Source organism: Lissotriton vulgaris, chromosome 11 (assembly GCF_964263255.1).
Source record: "Lissotriton vulgaris chromosome 11, aLisVul1.2, whole genome shotgun sequence".
In the NCBI taxonomy this organism is placed as follows: Eukaryota; Metazoa; Chordata; class Amphibia; order Caudata; family Salamandridae; genus Lissotriton; species Lissotriton vulgaris.
Window position 1 is genome coordinate 1,084,452,763 of NC_141699.1, and position 22,947 is coordinate 1,084,475,709.

Here is a 22,947-nt window from a genome sequence, read left to right on the forward strand (position 1 = left end):
ATACCTCTCCAAGTCAAGCAGGGAAGAGAGCTTATCTACAAGGTCTTGGAGGAGCTGTTGGGCACACAGGTTCCCATTCCTGATGCAGAGTATATTTATTTCCAAAACGGCTATAGTGGTACGGATTATTATGAATATTGCCTGCCTCCACTTCCCCACACTTTGTGTAGTGAGAGTTCTGTATGGACTTTTCATGACCCACGTCTGCTGTGAGTGTTGCAAATGCTGCGTCTCCTTACCATCTTGCCATTGACTGTGGCCTCCAGGGAATCGACGAGCTCGGCAGTGACCCCGATGAGGTTGTGGTAGTCAGCCTGCAGCTTGTTGAAGCGCTTCATGTAGGTGATTGCGCGGTGATCGACCTCCGAGAGCTGCTGCTGCAGGTGCTGGAGGAGCTCTACGAAGAGCAAAGTAGAGCATCATTAGAAGCACTGGGTAGGTCTGCCTGGGACACTCACATATCACCAGCATTACTGATCTCAAGCATTGCTGCATCCCACCGATTAGCCTCAAACCCACCACATAAAGTGCCAGAGAGTCTCCTCTCCAATCTAACTCCTGGCATCTCAGCAGCTAGTCAAAGGCATCTCACCTGCTAATCACTACCACCATGTACAGTGCCAGGGAGTCTCCTCTCCTCCCTCTCCAATCTCACAGCTCCTGGTATCTCACCAGCTAGTTACTCTACCGCCACATACAGTGCTAAGGAGACTCACATATCAGAAGCATAACCAATCTCAAACATTGCTGCATCCCACCCATTAGCTTCAAAACCACCACACACAGAGCCAGGGAGTCATCTGCAACCTCTCAAATCTCACACCTTCTGGAATCTCACCTGCTAGAAACTATACCACTACATACAGTGCCAGGGAGACTCCTCTCCTGCCCCTCCAATCTCACAGCTCCTGGAATCACACCAGCTAGTCACTCTACCACACACAGAGCCAGGGAGTCTCATGGATCGTTAGCCTCTCCAATCTCACACTTTACCAGCATCTCATCAGGCAGTCGCTATGCTGCCACATACAGTGCGAGGGAGTCTCACATCCCCTGCCTCTACACTCTCACACTTCTCTGGCATCTCATCAGGTAGTCGTTATGCTGCCACATACAGTGCGAGGGAGTCTCGTGTCTCCAGCCTCTCTAATCTCATACTTTGTCTGCATTTCACCAGTTAGTTACAATGTTAACACCTACAGTGCGAGGGAATCTCGCATCACTAGAATTATCCATCTCAGTTTTACTGGCATCTCAGCAGTTGCTCACAGTGCTGCCACGTACAGTGCAGGAGTCTCACCTGTTTACAGCATGTCCATTCTCACAAACTTTGCATAATTATTTGTGTGGTTCCTGTAATCTCTGGGGCTATGATATAGATCACTCCCTCCGGACATTAGGCCACTGGCAGTCACTGGGTGTTCGCCTCACATTTACAATCTGAGAGACAAAACTATACACCAGTCACAAGCTGTCCACTAACGAGATGAGGCTGAAATATCTAGAGGAACCAGTAGCCTTTCTCTGCTCTGCTCTGCGCTGCGCTGAAAGACTTTGAAGAGAAAAAAATCCAAGTTCAGGAATAAACTATTTTTTCACCTCTTGCATGTTCCTAAAACATCAAACATATCTTTAGCCTTCCAGTGGCTGCCAAAGGCACCTCAAACATCATCTCTACGACCATCCAGACCAAAGAAGGTTTTTACCATAGTGCTTCATTTCCTCATCTCTTCTGCTCTGCTTCTCTCATCTGATTTGATTTGAAAATGTATATAGCACACGAATGCCCAAGGGCGTCTAGGCGCTAGAGCCAAAGGGGCCGGAAGGTTGCCAGAGAGAGAGAGTGGGAGCATAATTTTAGTTGGCAAAGAGCCATGTTTTTAGTGATCTTCATAAGGATAGCAGTGTTGGGCTTTTTTTTATGTCAGCCGGGAGAGAATTCCACGTCTTAACTGTACACAGGATAAACTCGCAATCCTCTGTAAAACCGGCCTACTGCCCCTGCATGGATTCAAGCTATATAAATACTTCAAAGACTGAAATAATGCATCCCTTTAAGGACCTAAACGCTCTCCATTCCACCAATGTATTCAAATTCAAATTAATGATATCCTCATAGGGCTCTGGGTTTAAATGGTCAACTGTCCGTTTACTGTCCCCAATTTGCCCGTTCGTTCCTGGGTAAATGTTGTTTATAACTGGGCAGGCGACTGCAGGCGAGGACTTCACAGTGAAACACAATCTTCAGGATGCGGCCTTCACAACTGGACTCAGTGCACCAGAAGTAGATTTCATAACTGAACTCTATTTTCCAGATTTGGATTTCAAGTCTTGATACAGTATTCCACACATACCTTTCGTATTTTGGCTCCACAGTCCGGATACCGGTTTCAGATCTATATACAAAATTCAAGATACGGACTTAAGATTGGCGGTAGCAGTCCCAGGCTGTTGCAAAAGCTCACCCCATGGATTTGTGCAATGCCCAACCTTTGATAAGGTTTAAATAGAGGCTCATGGTCCATCTATTCTACCTAACCTGAAAACTCTGCCATTAGCCTCCTCTTAAATGTGCAGATTTTATACTGTTTGTGAGAAGTTGGCCTGATATGTAGTGTTTCCAATTCTGGAACCGCTGGGTATCAGTCCAAACAAACCCCAAAGATGTCTGGTTGTAAGTCAACCTTGTTAGACAAGCTATCCTAGTGGTAGCATGGACTAAGCAGCCTAAAGGCTAAACTTAAGAGGTCGTGTTAAGCGAGCTGTTTTACCACATACAATCCTGTAATCAAATGAAAGGACACCACACAAGTATATATTGTAAAAATATATGTATTTATTTCTAAATTACTCCCCAGTACTCTTTATGAGGAAAGGGGCACAAGCGTTAAATCAAAAGCACTGTTAAACATATAAAGTTGGCACAATTATGGCTGAGGGCGGGGGGCCACTCAGACCATATACTAAAAAAATGGTATAAGTAACACTTATCGAGCAATGGTTAGGCCTAGGGCCTAGAGATTCGCTGGGAGCAGTCAGGACAAGCAATGAAGAAGTCGGGAGTAGCCCACAGGATACGGGTGCAGCACGGAAAGTGCGGCGCGCACCAATGTAAAGTCAATGGTGCGTAAAAGTTAGTTAAAGTGAATTAAATGATACTTCCGCTGAACCTAGAAACACAAAACTTCAGACACAGACCCTAGAGGTGTGTGCCAGTGTAAGGACACCGGCGTTGCAAAGTTACCTCACCCACAGGCCGTGGGTGCACAGGGTCGAAGTGGCGTCGGGTTCTGTCACGCAGGTTCTTGGTGCTTGGAGCTGTTGCAGCTGCAGGCGCTGTGAAGCAGAAGTGTCCGGTGCGATCCAAGGGTGGATCGAAGTAGAAAAGTACCTGAAAGCAGAGGGGACAGAGTCTGGGTCACTCAGCAGTGACCAGGGTGGAACCAAAACGGAACCAGGCAATGTCGGGCGCAATCAGGCGGTTGTCGATAGGCTTCTCTCCGCTGTCACGTGGGCTCTGGGGCATCTGCGACGTCCAGGAGCAGGTCACGATCTGTCCCACGTAGGCTCTCGCCGTCAGCACCGTCGGCTTGAAGATTGTAGCAAACAGCACTTGGCAAAAGCAATCCACGCGGAACCGGGAGATTGCTTATCACTCGAACCAGGAGGGTCAGAGTGGGTGCTCCTTTTCACCGGAGCTGGTGCAGATCTGGAGCAACCAGAAAAGCAAGTCGGTTTTCAAGTTTCGTCGGCACAGGGGCCACCAGCCAGCTGGCAAGTGACCGGGCCAACGCGTCGAGCACACACAGGCAGAAGGGCCCCACGCAGCACTCGTCGAGTGTGGAGGGGTGAGCTTTGGTGCAAGTGGAGCTCGGGGCTGGGGCTTCTCAAACCCCGGTGTACAGCTTCGAGGGTCACTCGTGGGCTGCACGGTCAGCGTCTCGTGGCCTTTTCAAGATGGCGTGCCCCACGCTTCCGGTCGCCTCCACGGGTCTCAGCTCTGCAGGGACTGTGGATCGGGCAGGTAGAAGGCAGGCAAGCTTGATCTCGTCGATCTCTGTCGCTTGAGTTCCGGCGGGAACTGCAACAAAGCAAGGGTCGAGGGCTGGATGGTGCCTGTTTGCACAGGGTGGTCACTCCTTGACCACAAGGGAGATTCTTCAGTCTTCTCACGTCGTGTAGAAAGTCGAAGGGTCCAGATTTCGTTTCTTATGTTTCTTCAGGATGATCTCAAGTCCGTTGGGACTGCTCCCCCTCTTATTCGAATCTAGGGGGTTGGACATCCTGCTAGGTCCCCTCCTATGGGTGGGACCCAGGAAGGGGGTGGTTACACCCCTCTCCTTTGATCCTGGCCGCGCTGGGACAGGGGCTGGGAGGCCCCAGAACCGGTTTGGCCGGATCCTGCAAGGGGCAGCCTTGTGCTCCCCAGGCAGTGTCTGGTTTCTTTGAAACCTCCCTACTCCAATCCACTATCTCCTGTCTGGGGTGGTTTGACACCGCCCTGTGACAGGAAACTCTTTGTCCAGGCCTCCTCTGCCGGGTTTCGGTCAGCAGCAGGAGGCCAGACCCGTGTCTGTGGCAGGGGCATCCATTTTGTGGATCTGAGGCTCATTTTAAATCAACCGCGTTTCAGCAAAGTAACATGTCTTCTCCCTCTAGAAGGGTGGAATGCTACCCCCGTCGCCAGAACTGGCGAGGGGGTAGTATTCCAATTCGTATGACACCTTACACGACATGTTTTGATAAAGCCAAACCAAAGTTGCTATATAACCGCGAGGATTATAAGGCGCTTAAGAGTATATGGTATGGCATTATCCCGGATCAGCTTAGGGAGTTGTTCCCGACAGCTGCAGACAGGCTCAGCTCATGCCAGAGCACCATCTCACATAAAACCACGCACTCTGCCTCCAGGATTGATGAGGCCTTCCATAGGAGTGGCTCACAGGTTATATATGTGTCCAGATATAGGTTTAGATATAGGTATACTATATCTAAGCAAGGGGTGATTACACCCACTTGCCCCAGCTGAGTGTTCAGCCAGTTGTGTCAATTTAGATAGCCAGCCAGGGGTGGCAAAAGATATGCTGCAGCCCCGGGTAGGCCTTGGATGCACCTATGCCCTGGGCACCTATAGTGCACTGTACAGGGGCTGATAAGGTGACCCAAGCCAATCTAGTTATGCACCTAGGGTACATGGAATCCATTTTACAGAGAGAGCAGATAGCCTGGGGCCCTGATTAGCAGGGAACCAGGCCAACTAAGTCGAAAACCAGCTAAACACAGGGCAAAAAAATCTGGGGTAACCATAGTCAGGTAGCCACCTTCCTACATAACCCCCCCCCAAACGAAAGGAGATAAGGCTATCCTTGGCCAGGTAAGCCTATATTGCCTGAGTGGCCATATAAGGAAGTACCTGCACTAGCATGGGTACCCCCTGTCTCATGGTCCACTAAGCAGTCCCTCACCCTAGGGGTATTAGAGGGTCTCCACCATAGGGAATCACTACCTTGGGTGTGTTTATGCAAAGTTAAAGGCTGGTTTGGATATGGAGTATTGAAGTGAGGCCCCACTATTTTTGGGCTCAACTTCCTCCAATTATCTTCCACCATGTGTGCCTTTCTTTCTTCAACTGAGTTGCACTGAGCTCTCAGGGTCAACCTCTGGCTACCTAAAGCTGGAGGCTGGGTCCCTCTGTTTGGCTTGCTGGAGGGACAGTTCAGGTTTGGGCCCTTTGGGTCCCAGGTTTGGCTGTGCCCAACAGAATCCATCTGTGGGAGGTCCCTAACTGTTTTTAAGGGGGCTCCCTCAGGAGTTTTTAAAGTTTTCACCTTACTAGGCCTACTAGTTTTGGTGCCCCTAATCTGTTGATGGGGGTGCTTTATTTGACAGGGGGCCCTCTGGGTCTCACTGTCCTTCTTGTCCTCTGCAGCCCTGGGCTGACTGAGGCAAGGTAGAGAGGGGCAGGTTACCTGCTCCAGACTGGATCCCACCTGAGAAGGGTCCACTGCCATCAGAGGCTCTGTCAGGCCAGGCCTAACAACCTCTGGGGCAGTTCCTTCATCAGGGGTAAGATCAGTTCCCTGAGGAGGCTGATCCTGTCCTACTGTCTGGTGAGGGGGAGATTTCTCTTCCTCCTCCATGCTCTCAGTTTGGGTGGAGTGATCCATCATTTCAGGCTTCACAACACACATATCTGTTTGAGTTTGGACTGTGGCCATCACAGCCCCACCAACCTTTTCAGGAGGAGACTCAGTTTGGGTTTCTGCTGTTATCATAACAGCTTTGCTATTCTGCTTTGGAAGAGCTTCTGTTAAAGATGGGGCAGAGAGTTGCTCAGCCCTACCAACCTTTTCAGGGAGGACATCTTGGATTGGGGCTATAGCCAGTACAGCCCCACTAACCTTTCCATTGGAATTTACCATTCTAGAATGGATTTCCTGTTCAACCTCAGCCCAGGCTGAGATTTCCAAATCATTACCCAGTAGACAGTCTACAGGCAAGTTTGGTGACACTGCCACTCTCTTTGGGCCAGTGACACCTCCCCAGCTGAGGCTTACTACTGCCATGGGATGATTTGTTTGGATGCCATCAATGTTTGTTACCTGGTATGTGGCACCTGGTAAAAGTTGCTTAGAGGGGACTATACAGTCAGCCACCATGGTGATGCTAGCCCCTGTGTCTCTAAAAGCTTCAACTTTCAAACCATTGATGATGGGTTCCTGTCTATATTTGCTCAAGGTATTTGGGCAAACAGAGAAGTTGGCAAACCCCATGCCAGTCTCATAGACAAGATCATTTGGGGATGGAGACCTGGATAGGCCAGGGTCCCCTTGGGCTCCAAAAGTAAACCCACCCAGATTCCTGGGTGTGCTCCCACTTCCTGGGGGATTACTGCTGACAGTAACAGGAGGTGTTGGAGCTGGCTTTGGAGGTATGTTTTCTTTATTGCCATTTTTGGGACAACAGCTGTCTGTTTTGTAATGCCCAACCTGTTTACAGGCATGGCAATAAGGCTTTTTCTCTGTTGAAGAAGTGTCTTGGGACCCACCCCCCTTCTTGGAGTTTTGGGGCCCTGGGGAAGTGTTTTCTTTACCTTTATCCCCACCCTTATCTTGAGGCTTGGTAGACTCCTTCTTCTGGTTATTGTCCTGATTCTTAGGCCTAATCCTGGTTCTGACCCACTTATCTGCCCTCTTTCCCAATTCTTGGGGAGAGGTCAAATCTGAGTCCACCAGGTGCTGGTGTAAGAGCTGGTTCTGACAATTACTAAGGATCTGCTCCCTCATAATCAAATTATACAATCCTGTGAAGTCATGTACTTTGCTGCCATTCAGCCAACCCTCCAGAGCCTTAGTTGCACAATCAACAAAATCAGTCCAGTCCTGAGTCTGTGTCTTCTGGGTATCTCTGAACTTTAACCTGTACTGTTCAGTGGTTAAGCCAAACCCATCTATCAGAACACTCTTCAGGACTTTGTAATTGCTGGCATCCTCATGTCTGACAGTGAGGAGCCTATCCCTCCCTTTCTCTGAAAAGGAGTACCATAAGATTGCTGCCCACTGTTCCTCAGGAACCTGCTGTACCATGCAGGCTCTCTCCAGAGCAGTCATCCATTTGTGGATGTCATCCCCTTCCTGATAGGGGGGCACAATCTTTGTCAGGTTTCTACTATCATAGGACCTGGGTTTCTCTTTAGGAACTTTGCTGCCACCAGTGGCATCTAAGCCACACAATTTTCTCTCTCTTGCTAAAGCAAGTTTAGCTTGAGCCAAGGCTACCTCTTCCCTTTCTATTTGGAGTTGGACAGCCCTCATCCTGGCCCTATGCTCTTTTCTCTGGGAGGAAGTCATTCCTCTTTGAGATTCTCTTGAGGCACTAGAAAGGTGAGAGTCCCCTGATAGAGATCTCTCCCTCCTATTACCTGGGAGAATTTGGTTATGAGATCTGGGGTGGTGCTGGCCCCCCCCATTCCCATGTAGGTCCAAGTTGGCCTGGTTAAGGCTGGCAACCTGTACCTGGTTTCCCCTCTGATCCTGATCTTCAGGCTCTTCTAAATCAGAGCCTTCCTCTTCCTCTTCCTCCTCCACTATATCATCATCTGGAAGATCCTCATTCTCAGGGGAGTTTATCCCTTCACCTGATTCTAAGGGAGCCTGACTCACCTTATCTAGGTCATCCTTTTCTAGGAGAGCTATTAGGGAAGGAATGGTAGGGCCTCTGCCCTTTTTTAGCCCCCTGGCTGTGCACAAGGCACTCAGGTCTTTGTGGCTAAGGTTGTCATATCTGGATGTTGTCCCTATAGGATCAACTTCTACAGGAGCAGAGCCTGAGGCTCTACCTGTATCAGACATGACTGCTAGTGAGGTGTAAGTGGTGCACTTACCTACACTAAGTGGTTTCCTACTGTACCTTGCTAGTGAGTTGTAGTCAGGGTGTGCTAATCCCTTTAATCTACAACTACTAAGTTCAGTAGAACTTAATATGCTAAGCTTTTGATTTATATGTACCTAGAGGTACTTGATGTGATCTTTCAATTTGATAAAGATTGCAATGGTAAAACAAACAGCAAGCTCAAATCCGCACCGCTGCACACCAATGTGAGAAGTTGGCCTGATATGTAGTGTTTCCAATTCTGGAACCGCTGGGTATCAGTCCAAACAAACCCCAAAGATGTCTGGTTGTAAGTCAACCTTGTTAGACAAGCTATCCTAGTGGTAGCATGGACTAAGCAGCCTAAAGGCTAAACTTAAGAGGTCGTGTTAAGCGAGCTGTTTTACCACATACAATCCTGTAATCAAATGAAAGGACACCACACAAGTATATATTGTAAAAATATATGTATTTATTTCTAAATTACTCCCCAGTACTCTTTATGAGGAAAGGGGCACAAGCGTTAAATCAAAAGCACTGTTAAACATATAAAGTTGGCACAATTATGGCTGAGGGCGGGGGGCCACTCAGACCATATACTAAAAAAATGGTATAAGTAACACTTATCGAGCAATGGTTAGGCCTAGGGCCTAGAGATTCGCTGGGAGCAGTCAGGACAAGCAATGAAGAAGTCGGGAGTAGCCCACAGGATACGGGTGCAGCACGGAAAGTGCGGCGCGCACCAATGTAAAGTCAATGGTGCGTAAAAGTTAGTTAAAGTGAATTAAATGATACTTCCGCTGAACCTAGAAACACAAAACTTCAGACACAGACCCTAGAGGTGTGTGCCAGTGTAAGGACACCGGCGTTGCAAAGTTACCTCACCCACAGGCCGTGGGTGCACAGGGTCGAAGTGGCGTCGGGTTCTGTCACGCAGGTTCTTGGTGCTTGGAGCTGTTGCAGCTGCAGGCGCTGTGAAGCAGAAGTGTCCGGTGCGATCCAAGGGTGGATCGAAGTAGAAAAGTACCTGAAAGCAGAGGGGACAGAGTCTGGGTCACTCAGCAGTGACCAGGGTGGAACCAGGACGGAACCAGGCAATGTCGGGCGCAATCAGGCGGTTGTCGATAGGCTTCTCTCCGCTGTCACGTGGGCTCTGGGGCATCTGCGACGTCCAGGAGCAGGTCACGATCTGTCCCACGTAGGCTCTCGCCGTCAGCACCGTCGGCTTGAAGATTGTAGCAAACAGCACTTGGCAAAAGCAATCCACGCGGAACCGGGAGATTGCTTATCACTCGAACCAGGAGGGTCAGAGTGGGTGCTCCTTTTCACCGGAGCTGGTGCAGATCTGGAGCAACCAGAAAAGCAAGTCGGTTTTCAAGTTTCGTCGGCACAGGGGCCACCAGCCAGCTGGCAAGTGACCGGGCCAACGCGTCGAGCACACACAGGCAGAAGGGCCCCACGCAGCACTCGTCGAGTGTGGAGGGGTGAGCTTTGGTGCAAGTGGAGCTCGGGGCTGGGGCTTCTCAAACCCCGGTGTACAGCTTCGAGGGTCACTCGTGGGCTGCACGGTCAGCGTCTCGTGGCCTTTTCAAGATGGCGTGCCCCACGCTTCCGGTCGCCTCCACGGGTCTCAGCTCTGCAGGGACTGTGGATCGGGCAGGTAGAAGGCAGGCAAGCTTGATCTCGTCGATCTCTGTCGCTCGAGTTCCGGCGGGAACTGCAACAAAGCAAGGGTCGAGGGCTGGATGGTGCCTGTTTGCACAGGGTGGTCACTCCTTGACCACAAGGGAGATTCTTCAGTCTTCTCACGTCGTGTAGAAAGTCGAAGGGTCCAGATTTCGTTTCTTATGTTTCTTCAGGATGATCTCAAGTCCGTTGGGACTGCTCCCCCTCTTATTCGAATCTAGGGGGTTGGACATCCTGCTAGGTCCCCTCCTATGGGTGGGACCCAGGAAGGGGGTGGTTACACCCCTCTCCTTTGATCCTGGCCGCGCTGGGACAGGGGCTGGGAGGCCCCAGAACCGGTTTGGCCGGATCCTGCAAGGGGCAGCCTTGTGCTCCCCAGGCAGTGTCTGGTTTCTTTGAAACCTCCCTACTCCAATCCACTATCTCCTGTCTGGGGTGGTTTGACACCGCCCTGTGACAGGAAACTCTTTGTCCAGGCCTCCTCTGCCGGGTTTCGGTCAGCAGCAGGAGGCCAGACCCGTGTCTGTGGCAGGGGCATCCATTTTGTGGATCTGAGGCTCATTTTAAATCAACCGCGTTTCAGCAAAGTAACATGTCTTCTCCCTCTAGAAGGGTGGAATGCTACCCCCGTCGCCAGAACTGGCGAGGGGGTAGTATTCCAATTCGTATGACACCTTACACGACATGTTTTGATAAAGCCAAACCAAAGTTGCTATATAACCGCGAGGATTATAAGGCGCTTAAGAGTATATGGTATGGCATTATCCCGGATCAGCTTAGGGAGTTGTTCCCGACAGCTGCAGACAGGCTCAGCTCATGCCAGAGCACCATCTCACATAAAACCACGCACTCTGCCTCCAGGATTGATGAGGCCTTCCATAGGAGTGGCTCACAGGTTATATATGTGTCCAGATATAGGTTTAGATATAGGTATACTATATCTAAGCAAGGGGTGATTACACCCACTTGCCCCAGCTGAGTGTTCAGCCAGTTGTGTCAATTTAGATAGCCAGCCAGGGGTGGCAAAAGATATGCTGCAGCCCCGGGTAGGCCTTGGATGCACCTATGCCCTGGGCACCTATAGTGCACTGTCAGGGGTGGGGAAATCATATCGCCCGACGCCCGAACCATGTTGATTTTTAACAAGGGCAAGAAGATGCAATGTTTATTTTGCCCGTCGGACATGCAGACTATAAATCGCGTACATTATACAGGCTGTGGACACTTTGGGGCTCACAGCCAATCAGAAAGGCTGGCGGGGAGCTGCAGACGCTTTTGAGGCCTCTGATTGGCTAGCAGCCCATGACGGGGCTCTAGCCAGTGATTGGCTGGGGAACTGAAACTTCAGTCTCAATTAGCGGAAGTCGTAGCTATCGGGTGTCGTGCTTCCTCAAGATCAATGGGGTGGACGTGCAGAACCTGTCTCCATTTTAACCGAAGAGGATTGCACAAATATCTCGCTGATGGTGGTGTGACCTGGAACTGGGGTGAGGAGGCAGGGGGGCATTAATGTTGCCAGGCTAATGCCAAGTGAGCTTGCGGCATCAGGGGTTTAGGAATACAGTTAACTTTATCCTTGTTGCTCGCGAAGGGAAGAGGCAATGCAAACATCCTGCTGAGAGCTCGGTGCATTGCAGTCAAAATAACAGCATGACGGGAGTGCCCAGTTAAGATTCCACAAGCGAAAACAGAGCGCTAACTTGGGGTTTGGAGCGGACTGATTTTTAAGTGGAGCTCACCAATGCAGCAACGCATATTATACTACATGTGGCGTTAAAGAATTGTACTGGGGCGTAATTACATTTAAAATTCCCGCGCTCAGTATAACCAAAGGATAGCATTAGAGCAAACGAGCAAAATGTTTGTTTTACGCTGCATTGCCTTTGAAAGCTGGTGGATTTTAAAAGTGTTGGGCGGATATATGATTTGTTTTAATTTTCTTTATAAGAGTGCGACAGAAGCTGCTATCCGTTACCTGCAAAGTGCCTGATCCAAGTCGTCTACTTTTTGCCGGTGAACCGTGAGCTGCTGTGTGCTGTTACATAATATGTAAAGACAAAGAGATGTTGAAATTTCAGTGTCCCGAATCCATCATTACTGCAGACACTCATTCATTGGTGGTCTAGAGTTTGCGCCTCACATTGCACACAATGTGACATGAGTTAACAGTATAAGTCTGTCTCATTCTCTCTCCTTAGCCTTATTTTTCTTTCATGCGCCCATGTTTCACGCTCTCTTTCCTGCTATTTTTCAGGAGCGTGTGCCCGTGTAACAACATTGTTAAATAACTGCTTGGTTTGTGAGTGCTTCATGCAGCCACATGCTGCAAGCGCCTCGGCCCGGTCTCTTTCTCCCCAAAGCCCCTCCTAAGATGTTTCTCGCACCTCATTACTTGCACTTTAACTGTATGGGTCAAACCACAACAGTTCAATCAGAGGACGCCTGGCACCCTCCCTCTTTGGCACATGACATGTTGCGAGTTGTCTGCTTTCTTCCAGGAGGCCACCAAGAAAAGCATTTCCCGCTAGTGCTCTAACGTTAGATGTAACTATTGTGTGTATTTACAAGCTACGACGTAACTGGTGGAATTTATAGAATTGAAAATCGGCCAATTACCCCTAAAACTCACCTGGCACAGAATTTCCTGCATGTTGGCTGCACAGGAGGCATGCAGAGTTTTGAAGAGACACCCCAGCACTCTGTAGTAGCGTGTCCATGAGCTCCTAGTCACGAATCTTATCGCAGCAGCCGAATTCCGGTACTTTATCATGTTGAAATTTACTCCTTTCACTCTTGTAACCTGCGCACCTTAGTTCTATTCTGCTCTAAAACGACCCCTCTCTCACTCCCTACTGCTCAGACTGTTTGTCATAAACTAACTGAAAAATATCAACACGAACTGCACATCCAGTAATGCCCGACTAACTACTAGTCCTTGCAACCTCTTCACAGACTCCACGCACACAATTCGGTTTTTGCTAAAGTACCTCAAGTTAGGGTGTTCCTGCTGTTATAAAAATGTTCTCTGTAATCCTTCCTGTTGCTCCAGGGAGTTAAGTTAGACTATATCAACTACTGAACATGCAATAAAGATACCAACAACTCCACACTTCCTTGCACTAATACACGCTCACGTGTAGTAAGTCTCTCTGTGTCTCACTCTCTTTCTCTCTCTATCTGTGTCTCTCCACATCAAACCTTCAAACTAGCATACTGGCTGTGGAGCCTGAGGCAGGCATTTTGCAAACAGATCACTGAAGAAAAACTCAGCCTGCTGATCTAACCCACTGGGATCGAAGCAGAGGTGATGCAGGTGTCTCTTTACCTTGTATGTGGTAGCAGGTTCAAAAGCCAACCAAACTACCATACTCGTATCTATCTATGGCACGTAGGTTACAAACATATCACTGCAGCAGACTTTTGACCTCCTTAACAGTTCTTCTATCGGTAATGGAGGCTGTATTCAGAAATTGTCACAGTTTGTCTGTGATATGATCAGATTTTCTCAAGCTCTATTTAGGCTAAGAGCCCTCAAGTCTTGGTTCCGTTAGAGGTACATGAAGAATGTGTAGACTGTTCTACCCCCTATTAACGTCTCTGACCACATGCACGGGCCAAAATCCCTCTCGATGTCTGAACTTGTTCTCCACATTCTTTTTTATTCGGACTACAGAAATTTTGGGGGTTTCTCAGGGTCAAAACCCAGATTGATACTGGTTCAGTGTCACTACTAGGTGGCATTAAAATCCTACAAGACAGGCCCCACGGATACAGAGCTGTTTCATTGAATGTGAGCAGAACCTGCCCCTTCCACCTCCGGTGACCAGAACCTCTTTCAGCAGAGACCCAGTGTGCAGGCATCTCACAGCCTCCACCTCTACCCCAGGTAGTCAAGGGCTGACCCAGCTCTTTGACAGTTTGAGTTCAGTGGCCTACAAGACGGCTGCCTGTGGCTAGCATCAGAAGTCTGCAGCAAAACTTGCACTGCCACCAGTGCATAGGGATGCATGTGTAGTCTGCACATGTGGGTGCCTGTGTCTAGGATGGTCTGTCAGATTCTTGCATGCTGTACTAAATGTTTATGGTCAGGTCGGTGCATGAACTAATTGAGGTTTCGTAATGTCCCATACTGCATTTCTCACTGATCAACATAGTTTTCATTTCAATTAAAGCTATCCAGTATTATACACGTAGTTACCTGGAGGTGAAAGACCACAAAAGGTTAGAAAATATTTAGTTTTTTTAGCCACTGCTTTGACCCTGCCCCCAGACCCACTCCAGCCTTGCACACTGTGCCTGCTACCACCACTGCACTCACACTGCCCTCAGAATACAGTATTCAGGACTTGCTGCATGGGTGTGACCTGAAATGTTGAGTGATTGCAGTTGCTCACTAGTCCCTGTCACAGTGATGCTCAGCTCTCCACTTCTAGATTTACTGTCTTTTCTTAACACTCCTTCCCTGTGAAACTAATGCTTGCTTTTCAGCTGCGTGACTGCTACATGTCCTATACATCTGAAGGAGACAAACTCGAACATCCATTGCTGACCTGCAGCTCTTCAGGTTAGGGAAGCTTACTCTAATGAAGCCATTACTAATTGCAATAGACAACCCTGTACAGCTACTGCCAGTGCTGCATATGGTCTTTGTGTGGGAGAAGAATGTGGAGATGTAGCAGTGAGTGCACAATAATATAATCACATCACACCTGCCTCTTGTGTATTGGATACTGCCTCAGTGAACCAGAGCGCATCTGCTACGTGATTTTGCTGCCCCATGAACTATTCGTAGCCTCTGCCAAGAAGTGCAGTTTTTCCCATCCACATTGTTTATCAGCTCATCACATCTGAGGATTTTTGAAGTTGGACAGCTATGAGATAGCTCTATAATGGAGAAAACCTTTCTGTCCTACAGGTTCAAATTTCGACAGTCTGGACTGTACCAAAAACACTTCAAGAAATGCAGTCTGCCCTTTGCCTTTAGGTACTATTTCTCTACATATGAAAATGTGTTACATGCAAAATAGTTGATAATTGGGTGCAGCGCACACGGACATATCTGTACACATGCTGTACAGTCAGCCAGAACAACAGTTGCATTTAAGAGTGCATGACCATGCACTGCATAATTGGACTTTCCCTTGAAATATATATTGCACAGTATGTTGCACGGGTTGCAGTGCGGGGTCTCTCTGTGCAGACCTACCATAGTGATTTATGGAGTAGGTGGGACAAGCAGCTACCTTCCCAGGACAAGTAGATCTTTGTAACATTTTGTCCCCTAGCCAAGTAGATTTTTGAAAAATTTCCACACCCCTGACTGTACAGGGGCTGATAAGGTGACCCAAGCCAATCTAGTTATGCACCTAGGGTACATGGAATCCATTTTACAGAGAGAGCAGATAGCCTGGGGCCCTGATTAGCAGGGAACCAGGCCAACTAAGTCGAAAACCAGCTAAACACAGGGCAAAAAAATCTGGGGTAACCATAGTCAGGTAGCCACCTTCCTACACTGTTCCTCTCTTTTGACATACGTATGCGTGTCGACCTAAGCCCCTCAGGTCTGCATAATTCTCCAGTCATTATATATTCACTGACCGTCTCGACGTATACTTACTGATACCTATGCAATTAGAAGCTATTTAGATCTGCCGTATGCACATCATCTACAAACTAAATAAAAACATAACTGGACACAGTAATCTCGATATGGCCTCCGTGACTTGACCCAGTACTCTAGATGTGGTATACAAAACAAAGCATAGTATCCTAGGTGAAATTTAATAGCTAGACACAGTAGCCTAAATGTGTCTTTCATGACTAGACACAATATTCCTCATGCGACCTCCATAACTGGACAAAGTGCTCTAAATGTGGCATCCAAAATGGTGAGAGGTGACCATCATATCTACATAAAATATTGAAATGCGGCCTTTACAACTGTACACAGCAATCTAGATATGCCCCTCATACTGAGACATAAAATTACAATTGTGGCCTTGTTAAATAACCACAATATCCCACACATGTCTTTTATCAATGGACTCATCCTTGAAAACTTGTGCAGTCTCATTCTAGCTCTGCTTACATAAAGCGGCAAACCTCTCGCCGGCCTCCTCGCAATCAAAAACTTTGAGTCAGTCGTTATCAATCAGCATGTCTGAGTTTCTTGTAGTCCTGCATCACTAGTCTCATGCAGCAATGACATCTCACACATTGTCCCTATGCTTTCCTGTGTGAAGCAGCTGGGATCCAAAGAAAAAAACAATATCTACCAGATTAAAAACACGTACCTTTGTTGCTGTGTGCATTCTCCTTCTGGGGAGCAGAAAGTTAAGGAAAGCAACTTCTCAGTAGGAGAGGCTGTTCAGCCTGCCTGTATCATTACCAGAGAAAAGGCATGCGATGCTCCACCCCCGCCGGGGTAGAATAATGCCACAATGGTTACCCCCCTCCCGAATGGAATCCCTCCATAGCCACCTATCTGTTCCTACCACCGCTCTCCATACCCCCATCAGAAACACACGTCTACCCCAAGACCACACTGTCCTACTCATCGTTCGAAAGCTTTCACATAACAGCCTGCTTGTCAACATTCAACACAACAAACATGAAACTGAGCCCAGATACTAGCGATGCTTGCAAGAATGCCTTTTTCCCTGGTTAGCCCAAATCCTGAAATTCCCTCTTTCCGGCCTGCAATCATAAATCGCAAACAGAGTCCCAGACCTCATCTCAATTCTTACATTCCATCCAACCTAGCCATGCATCCTATTCGATGAAAATGGCTGACAGGATTTGTACCGCACCAGTGCGCATGTGCAGGCACACAGCCATGACTTGATGGTAGTAGTGGAAGCATGCAACCTTCAGCATTGACGACTGTAGTTGGGGGACACTTCAATACTGTTTTAGACAGTCCAATCCATTTTTATATCTGATTCAAGAATTAAAATAAATTTGACATTGTTGTATTTTTGTTGAAAAAAGGACTCCTTCATTGAGAATGATGTTGCTTCCTCAGGACTAAAGTTCAGTATATTCAAATTGTCAATTTAAACTCACTTCCAGGTGATCTATAAGGAAAGTTTAAGTATTCTATATTCTCTGTAAAGACAATTGTCAGGAGCAAAACTTGTTGGGTAATATCCATTTAGAGTGGATTCAGCTCCTCGAAAATAGCCAAACTGTGTTAACTCAAACTTACAATTTGGAAATATTGAACTACAGTCCTGAGGAAGAATCCCTTCCCATCCTATAGAGAAGGCAAAAAAAGGGCGAACCCACTCGGCATCATATGTTAAAAGTTAAACTAAAACATGGCCTAAAGGGTGGCCTCAGAAAATAGTCACAATCAAGAGGAAAAGCACTTACATCATAAAACAAAAACCTTCAAGGAAGAAGGATAAGATCAATGAACCAGAACTAAAGACAAAAGCCAATGCTGTTCCAGGTAGAATGAAACCCAGGAAGGAGGCACCAAAGAAGTAACAGGATTTGGAAAACTCCCATCAAATAGAGCAGAATAGGGCAGTGCATGTTCCTTCTTTCCATAATCAATTATGTGTAAATCCGGAGCCTCAATAAAACACTTGCAGCCAGAAGACTGTCTCCAATGAAGCATTCATCTATAATGAGCCCAGCTTTCTTTACTGCGCTTTACTACGTTTGAAGGATACATATATTGTAAGAAGTCTTGGGGTGTTGCCAGCCTTAAGCGTCTGTGACAGAAACTTCTCCAGCCTTGTCTGCAGCTCCGGGGCCCAAGAATCCTGAGGAACACAGAAAAAGTCAATATTGAAACTGAAACTCTCATGAAAGCGTCAGCATCAGCCATGGCACCTATACACATAGCAATAAGAACTAAGGCCTGCTATTCCGCACTATCCAAGGAGTATTCAAAATGGTTTAGTATATATTGCCCACCTCCACAGGTCAGTCGTCCAACAACCTAAAACAGCACTCGGAAGTTTTACAAAACAGAGGCAACAGAGAGCAGGGGTGAAAACAACACAAAGGTTCATAAACAAAGGTTTTCTTATACATTTGTAACTTAGATAACCGCTTCACTCTTATTCACTTTGGAAGTCCTCCTAATATTTTGTTCTAATCTTTCTTGTCTATAGTATTGAGGCGGGAGGTTATGCACATGTGTGGTGTTTTTCTTTTGCTCTTCCTCTACACTTGTCTTTCTGGAGCATACAAGAAGTTCATTGTAAATCACTCATATATTTTGTTTCACTTATCTGGAGAGAAAACTTTTTTATGGTACTTCTTGTCCTTTACTACTACATGGTGCTCTCCTTTGCAGAATATTCCTGCTCAACTGTGGAGTTCTCACCAATATATAAGAGAAGCCAATAGTGATTACAATTTTCTATAGGGAAGAGTGTATATAATTTGTTTATATTTATTCTACAACAATACAGAAGGTTTTGTGGATTCTGTTACATAACTTATCTTGACTTTAGTATGGATCCACTCTGCTACTACTCATTAAGGTAGGCTTTTCCTTACAGAGTTACATTAAATGAACATTTATAACTCGAATAGGTGAGTCGAAAAAGGACGAAAACAGGAGTATTGGTCCCTTCCCTCATAAAGAATATGACATTTATGGCTGCTTGCCTTTTCTTTGTTTTGGACAAGGGGATGGGCTCATGTTTATTTGTCTGTAATGTATGTGGATATTATTCTGAAATGTGATTCAGGGTATGCATCACGTTTGCCTGGCCCTGACGTACTTTGCATTTGTGTGCTGGAGTTGCCCCCATGTAATAGCGTCCATTTTGGGGTCCTTTGCATTATGTATTTATACTTTTATAATTAGTCTTACTTTTCTCTGTTTTAAATTGTATTTATTGATTTTATGACTGAATATGTCATTTTGGTCTAGAGCCTTGGAGAAGCTCGTCATTACGGGAACGAAACGCGTTGGCGGTCAATTCACTTTAATGATTAGGGAAACAAACAATATAAAGCTTTTTTCTGCAAGGATTCAAGTATCTGACTTCTCATTGAAGAAAGGACTGGTTGAAAGCACTGAAAAATACTTTAACTATAATATTCCTATTCATTCGCTTAGACTACGAATTAGACATTGCCGCTCTGTTTTGTAAAACCAGCGATAGCAACTACATCACTGCACGCGCGGATAGCCATACTTATGACAACAGTCTGGGTTTGGACACCCGCCCCCTTTCAAATGTGGCTCCGACAACGGCTCACGCTTGGAGAACTTTCAACACTTTCCAACATGCCATGGGTAAAGGCCTATGCATGAGGACACAGCAGTCATTTCAGACACCTTTCAGGCACAATACCCCAGGTCTGGCGACTATTTTGCCTTTTAATTATGCCTTAAACACAATGAGTCCCAGCATCAAAAAGCCGCTTGTGGTGAACGAACATTTAACACATACCTGAAATCAAATCTGCGAGTGTCGCCTTCAGTCTTTTGAAGAATATCTCACAAGAGTGAGAGCTGGTGATGCTTCCTCCTTTTAATTATTCCTCATATATAATAGCCAAGTCTTGGGGACCATTCTACCTTTTCGAACATTCTCAAGATCAACAAGCACAGCTTCTAAGCCCCTTCTCCCTTTGTAATCATGCCTCAAATGCATATGGAGGCTCATTACTGAAGAGAGTGAAACAGTCTCCAAATATCTATTCATCTGTGATCCAACTAACAACTTGGGACCCTGCTGCTGCAGGATAGTGTACCACGTGTACATTACCGGCCTGTACAGCAGCACGTTCATACAGTCCATTTTGCTGCATTTGCTGTTGGTGTGCTGCTGGGCTATAAAGCCTCACAAGTAGCTTGTTTGGCATAGTTAGCAGGGGTCGATCATTTTGAGTTGCTATGACTACATGTGGCCAAGACAACTCATATTCCGTCCCACGCTTTCCTTTTACAAACTAATGTTATCTCTTCCATAAATGGTGCAAACTGTTGTCTTAGATGGTGGCTTCAACAACATGATGCAGACAAAGGTGGAACAAGGGCTAGAGAGATATGGATGGCCTTTAAGTAGGTCGCAAGGAGAGGTTAAAATGCAGAGGACTCTCAGTGCCCGAGGTAATATGAAAGACAGATAACCCCAATATAAATAACAGAGGGATTGGCGTGTAGTCAGCTAGAGCATCAGTTTCAAGGGCGCCTGTCTATTGGATGGTATGATCCAAAGGTGTCAACAGTCTCTAAATTAGCTGGACAGCCAAAATGCTCCAGCAGTGAGCCCTATGAATAACCAGACGTCCTGTGGGGACCAGCAGGCCTACTCTACAATGCAGAGTTTTGTTATCTCAGAGTTGCTACCGAGGCTGGACAGTTGCTACTAAAAGAAGAGATTCATAGAGCCTCCTACAGGAGCAGACGAAGGTTCATGGTTGAGTTAGAGGCACTGTCCAGTCCCAAAAAATAATTTTATGAAGTGGGTACTGTACCTGAAAGAGGTCTTTGAATGAAGGATGCACAGTGGGGTTAGGCACAAAGGGCAAGGCATAGAAGGGCAGAAATTCTGTGGTCTGGCTGAGGGCAGCTCCGCTCGTCTCCAAGTAGGTCCTAAAGTGAGAGATTCGGTCATCAATATCAGCACGAACCTATAGAAAGAAAAAAGAGCAAGCGGTAAGTAATTAGTGGCCAATGGGAAAGTTGACCACTGATTTTCAGGAGGAAAGAAAAACACAAAGAGGGTCACAAGTGGCAGAGCATGTGAACACAGCCAGGCAAAGAGGGTACACAGGTGGCACACATGGACACTGCCATGTGAGGAGATCTACACTAAGGCGTGGCAAATGGACACTGCAAAACGAAGAGGGCAATATGAGGGCAAAGCAAGTGGAGACTGCTTAGTGAAAGCTAGGAAAATTGCCATGTGGACATTGAAGACATAAGAGAAAGCAGTATCATGATGGGGCTGGGCACACAGCACTATTGAGTGAAGAAGAATAAGACGATCAACAAAGACAGAATACATCAACACGGGCAAAAGCCATCAGATAATAGGGTCATGCAAAGGCGGGGAAAGATAAAGACAAGGCTGAAGAAGGAAAAGAAGGGAATAGAATACTATTCAGTCAGTCAAACACTGCAAAGAAAGAGGTAGAAGGTCGTCCTGAGGTAGGATGAGCACGCCACTGGTGGGGAAGCCCAACGCAGCACAGCGGAGAGAGGGAACAAAGACAGACCAGGGCAGAGCAGCAGAACACTTTATAGTGAGGAGAGAGAACAATGCATTTGTAGTACAGAACAGCTGAACACTGCGCAGTATGGGGAAGGTAGGGGTAGGTAGGGTATCCCAACACTGCGCAGAGAGGACATGGAGCAATGGCAGACTAGTGATGGAGCAGCTGAACACTTTACAGTGAGGAGAGAGAACAATGCAGCCTTAGTACAGAACAACTGGACACTGCGCAGTATGGGGAAGAATATGTTTCTGAGGCCAGATCAGCGTACACTGCAGTATGAGAATCTACAGTTAGGTAGAGTAGCCCAACACTGCACCATGAGGACAGGGAGCAATGACAGCGCGGGGTAAAGCAGATGGATACTGTAGAGTGAGGAGAAGGAACAATGCCACAATAAGGTAGAGCAGCCGAACAGTGCCCATAGTAATGGTAGGATGTCACATTAGGACTGGACCGCTGAGCACTGCACAGTTTGAAGAGGAAAAGAACAACGCCATCCTTGTGCACAGCAGCGGGGCTCAGCACAGCCTGAGGAAGGGTAGGGCTCGAAGGCTACATCAGCATACCACTGAAGTGTGAGGAGCTACAGGAAAAGCATCATAGACTGCTGCACAGTGAAGAGAGGGATCAATGCCACCCCAGGGCAGGACAGCTGGACACATTGAGGTAGGGTAGTAGAAAACTGTACAAGGTGAGGAGGAGTGGGAACAGTCACTCCAGGGTGCAGCAGCGAGAAACTGTACAGTGAGGGAACAATGCCACAACAGAGCAAAGGCATTAGACACAGCACCAGTGGCATAAGATTAGTCCCTGCTGTGTGTGTGTGTGGGGGGGGGGTCTGAGCTCCAGGGGGCCCCTGGTATGAGAGCTCCTCATTGCATTGAGTCTGCAGCCCTGGGGGCCCACTCCATGTATACTTTGCCCCGGGGCGTCCTCAAGTTTCGTCACGCCGCTGCATAACACAGCACAAGGAAAAGAGGAAACAATGACCCACCATAGCAGAAGAGAGGGGAATTGAACAAGGTCCTTTACCTACACTAGCATGCACCTATTGTATGCAAAACTACTAGAACGCGGGGTAGACCATCGCTGCACAGGGTTAGGAGGAAACAATGCCACTCTAGGGCAGCGCAGCGTGACACTGCACAGTGGCAAGAGATAATAATGCCATACCAGGGCACAGTAGCTGGGCACTGCACAAGCGAAGGAGGAGAGGATCAATGTAACGCTACCTGAACGCTGCACGCGGTGAGAAGATTGAACAATGCCACACAAGGGCAGGGCAGATGGATATGCACAGTATTACATGGAGAGGGAACAATGGTACGCTAATTCAGAGGAGCTCGACAATGAACAGGTTGAGGAGGTACAAAGTCCTGAGGCTGAGCAGCACACCACAGCACTACATCAAGCTACTGGAAGTCAGGTTGGCTCAAAGCTGCAGTGAGGACAAGAAACATTCTAGAGCAGATCTACTAGACACAGTACAGTGGGAACAAAAGGGAGGGAACAATCTAGAACATCTGAACTCCCCACAGCATAACAAGGAGAGGGAATAATGCTAACATTGTACAGAGCACCCCTCACTGCACAGCGTGATCAACATACAGCTGGGTAACAAAGGAAAGGTGGGTCATTGAACAATACAATTTGAGAAAAGAGAACAATGCCACTCTAGGGAAGAGTAGCTGGAGT

General features: G+C 47.3%; 1 protein-coding gene across 1 annotated transcript in view; it reads right to left on the reverse strand.

Annotated features, from left to right (window-relative positions):
- Nucleotides 1-22,947, reverse strand: part of ARMC9 (armadillo repeat containing 9) — a 417,510-nt gene that overhangs the window by 372,208 nt on the left and 22,355 nt on the right. The window contains exons 5-8 of the mRNA XM_086944561.1: nt 20,509-20,664; nt 17,736-17,828; nt 16,350-16,374; nt 240-397 (exon numbers count right to left, since the gene is read on the reverse strand). Coding sequence (XP_086800687.1) covers nt 240-397; nt 16,350-16,374; nt 17,736-17,828; nt 20,509-20,664 — 432 coding nt within the window. The remainder of the gene's footprint in view (nt 1-239; nt 398-16,349; nt 16,375-17,735; nt 17,829-20,508; nt 20,665-22,947) is intronic.